Raw genomic sequence first — 4,488 nt, forward strand, 5'->3', positions numbered from 1 at the left:
TTTTCTTCCGAAATACATAAAGATGTCCATAAAGCATTTCTATAATCGTGTATAACAAACGAATGTTTACATCCCGATTGAGAAAAATACCACAACTTCAGTACTGTCAGGTAAAACAGCATAAGTCCAGTGAACTTTAAGGTTGCGGTATCTTTCCTTATTTATGCCAATTGAAACAGTAGGAAAAATTATGTAAATTCAGATAAGCCATGTACAGTACATTCTCCACAAGTGTCAGACCGCAAGGAAGCTAAACCTGACACTCGTAGAGTCAGGGACTACGTTTTCGAGCCTCGCGCCCGCCTTTGTAGTTTGCCGAACGTAGGCAAGGACAGCGAATAAACCCTTAAGTAAATTCACTATCGCTCTCATTCAAATCAGAATCTTTCAAAATTCCAATCCTCGTCAATTCTTTCATCGAGCAAAAAAAATTCAATTTGCTCACACCAAATTAATCAGTCCATAGATGTTAACCCTCTATGGGCCGAATATTTTTCCCGACTGTAAAAGAATTTATGTAACGTAAAATTAGCAAATATCGACCTATAAATACAGAATAACAGTGAATTCAGCAGTTTCGGCAATTTTATCGTAACGAAGACATATTGTAACTTTGAAGTAACAACGGTTATCAAGAAAGTTACTGGTTAATAAGGAGACATTGTACAACAAGACGTTTATGCCATTTTGTGGAAGAAAGTTCAATTGTTTAATAAAATATCGATATATTAGTACGTGACTTGAAAGTTATAGTCGGGGCCACGATATAGCGAGGTCGTAAAATCGGTTAGGCGTCAAAGTAAACATGTTTTAGCTGCCGGGACCCCGAAATTGACAGAAATACGAGCAGATAAGTACTTGAAACCATGGTCAGGACCGTACAAAGAATTCTTGTATCCAGCGAAAGTCAAACTGATTCTAATATATTTACTGAAAATTGAGTTCAGCTAGGACAATTTAGGGTTTTTTTCTTCTGGGAAAAGCCGCTTTTGGAAGTACGGTTACAAGTAAAGGTCTTATTGAGGTCTTTAACATCTTCATTTACCTGCTCGTGTTATATACAGATAGAAAATGCAAAAGGATTGTGTAGCTTTAATATTAACATATTTTCCATTTGTAAATGAAATACCATTTTCTACTTGAAGTACCAAATCATATGCTACCATTCGTTTATTGTTGGAACCCTCAAACAGACTGCAACACACGGCCTTGAGTGCCGCAACATCAATCGATGCCGATTCTTGAGAGTTTAATTTACGACCTTGCTATATCGTGGCCCCAACTATAACATTTTATTAGTTACGATGGTATTCGTTAAAACATTGTAAACATAATTGAGGTGACTTTGGACACTTAGGACAATACGTTATAGTCTTTTTGCATCGTATCGTTATTCCAGCTAATCGCGCGGTTTACACTCCGAGTATCGGATTTGGGCCCCGGGAGAAACTCTACCGATTCACGCTGGGCGATCAACGAGTTAACCTTTTTGTCGAAGGATTTGTCTCTTCCTCGTATTAGAAATTTTATTAAGTCGTAGACGGATCTGTTCTAGGCGAGACGAGCTAATTCGAGCCATTATCTTGAAGAGATAATAAAAATTTCTAAATTTCGATAGAATTAATTTTACGTGCATTCGATAACTCTACCGATTCACGCTGGGCGATCAACGAGTTAACCTTTTTGTCGAAGGATTTCTCTCTTCCTCGTATTAGAAATTTTATTAAGTCGTAGACGGATCTGTTCTAGGCGAGACGAGCTAATTCGAGTCATTATCTTGAAGAGATAATAAAAATTTCTAAATTTCGATAGAATTAATTTTACGTGCATTCGATTTCTTAGTTCGACCGTGGAAGAATTGAATTTGAATGCGTGGTCATTTGGTGTCGAGAAAGAATCTCACTACTAACAAGGAAATGGCAAAAATTTCAAAAATTAGTTCCACTGTAAAATAATTCTCAAACGATTTAGATGCATTTTGAAAAATTCGTGAAAAATCTCGATCGTTAACCCTTTCGCCGTTCGCTAAAATAACAAAAAGCGGTCAAAAATGTTCGACTTTTTTTATAATTAGTGTTGCTTCTATTTATAATAAAAATACGAAGAAAAAAAACATATTCTACCTGTGTTTCACTGTTATTCCTAAAGATATTCTAATAATTAGTCCGGGTGTGGTAAATTTTGAAGCACAATAATACCGTGCATCCTTCCTTCTTCGTTTTCTTTTTGTTTTTGGATTTCTTTTTCGTTTCTAAGCGATAAGACGCGAAGGGTAGACTAAACAAAGCGGATCCCGCTCTGCCCGTACGACGTACGGACTGAACAGCGAAAGGGTTAAGAAACCTGCGCGCAAAATCAGTTTCAGAAACGTCAGACACCACTAGACCGTCTCAGTCAAATGGTTAATCGCACCGATCGAGAGTTTTGAAATCCTCGCATATCAAATATTTCTTATCTTATCTACTTTTCAACTTACCATCTCCTTCGATGTACCTTTTTATCTCCACAAATTATTTTCTCGGGTTAATTTCTCAAAAAGTGAAGGATCCAAACCTCGAGAAATCTCTTACCATCGACCTAAAAAAGTGGAATCAAGATTCCAAATTTCCCCCCATCCCGAAGACAAACACTTCTCCATTAGACACTCACACCGAACAAATTTACAGAACAGCCTTCGCAAATCACCTTGAAATCGTCTTCCGAGAAACTCACCTGTTACCTAACCGCGTGGAATAAACGCCTCAACTCTGACCCAGAAAGGAAGAAAGAAGAGTGTCATCGTGAACGTTGCACCGAGGATTCGGGCGCGTATCGAAGACGGGCCAGGCGTGTGCGATGGAAAAGCATCGACGACGGTGGCACACGGAGGGACGGCCGTGAAAAGTACACGTCGGCGTGGCGCGGAGAAGCCGCTTGACAATCGAAACTCGACGCACGATCGTGCTCGTCCGCGCCTCTGGTCTCGATCGTTCGCCGCTCTCGCCAGTCCGCGATCGGCGTTCGTACCGGCGGTGTCGTGCTGGTGAAACGCTCCGAACGAATCACTCTTTACCTAGAAAACCGAACAACCTACTTCGTCGCTCTCTTTAAGAAATCCTTAAAAAAAGAAAACAAGTGTGTCTCGATCAAATTTTGTCTCTATTGCGAATTTCATCGTCCCTCTCTCTCTCTTCATCCAGAGATAATTCGTCGTTTAACGAAGATCGTATCGAAGAGTTTTTCGATATAAATTCACCGTTGTTCCGAATCGCGTACATCGTTCTCATTATCTTATCGCCGTTTCGAGAGTGTCTGCGATAGAGAGAGAGAGAGAGGCGTCGCGGAGGAGGAGGAGAGGTGTGTAGTCCGCGTTGCGGCGTCGTTGCGAGTGTTGCGCAACCGTAGCGACCGGTCGCGAATAATGAAGTCGAAGACGAGCGAAAATTTGATCGCGAGTGAAAGTAACGGGGTGAAGAGGGACCAGGAACTCAAGCAGAAACAACTGAAGAAGGGTAAGGGATTTTTTCACGCTCTCGAGACAATCAGAGGGGATCCTGTTCTTCTGCCGTTGGATAATACTCGAGAAAGTGGATGGAACGAGGAGGGAAATGAAAGAAAGGATTATGTAAAGTATCGCGAGTGTTTTTTTTTTTCCTTTTTGTTTTTCGTTTGTGTTCGCGTTTACGAGATCCCGCTGATTGTGTCGAGTAAACTCTGGATTCTATTCCGCTCTACCTGCTAGAGAGAGTTTATCGGGAGGGAAAAAAAGTGCGATTAAGGCTCTGGGGATTATATAAAGTACACTTATTTATCGGGACGTTTTTCTGACGGACGTTTACTTTGGTGTGATTCCTTTTTATATTGTTACTAGGTCAGATAGCTGACTCGCTGCAACGAAAACCTTCTAGTATCTAATTTGATTACATAATTGAGCAAAAATTCTTAAAACATCAGTGATAACGTATTTTACGGTTGGTAAGAAATGAAGGATTTTAAGGTACTATTACGTTCCGATCTGAAACACTGATCAGTCTCAATTACAAGTGAACTCATCTTTCTCAATTACCACAGAATTACTACAGAAGGTCAAGACTCGTATTTCCCCCCAAAAAAAGCATCTCCAAGAGCGATGAATGGCTGCTTCGTTACAATGAAACTCTAACAAAGACCTTGAATTTCGCATAACATCATCCTACTTAATTTATCTCTCGCAGTGGGGCCACTAATTGTACGGAGCCGCGAAAACTCACGTAACGGTTCACCAGGTCGTATGACATCATCCGCGATTCTCTTATCGTTGGGACGAATCGCTTTTTCCCTTCCACCGTTCCCATTAGAAAGCGTGAAATTTGAAAAATCGACAACAACAGAGGACTGTAGAACGCGATAGCGACCGTTCGCCGATTAGATAAGACTTTGGAACGGCGGAGTGTGTATGTAGTAGGAAAAGTAGCGAACGATCAGTAGAATAAGAAAAAGGAAACCGATAGCGACGAGTTCGGTGTGCTC

The 4,488-nt window shown here is 40.6% G+C and overlaps 1 protein-coding gene across 1 annotated transcript in view; it reads left to right on the forward strand.

The window, feature by feature from the left end:
- Positions 1–3,173: 3,173 nt before the first annotated feature.
- LOC108580189 (actin-binding LIM protein 2) overlaps positions 3,174–4,488 on the forward strand; it is a 44,592-nt gene continuing 43,277 nt past the window's right edge. Inside the window, exon 1 of the mRNA XM_017943887.1 lies at positions 3,174–3,491. Coding sequence (XP_017799376.1) covers positions 3,401–3,491 — 91 coding nt within the window. The 5' untranslated portion in view covers positions 3,174–3,400. The remainder of the gene's footprint in view (positions 3,492–4,488) is intronic.

This window comes from Habropoda laboriosa, unplaced genomic scaffold (assembly GCF_001263275.1).
Source record: "Habropoda laboriosa isolate 0110345459 unplaced genomic scaffold, ASM126327v1 scaffold2, whole genome shotgun sequence".
Taxonomy (NCBI): Eukaryota; Metazoa; Arthropoda; class Insecta; order Hymenoptera; family Apidae; genus Habropoda; species Habropoda laboriosa.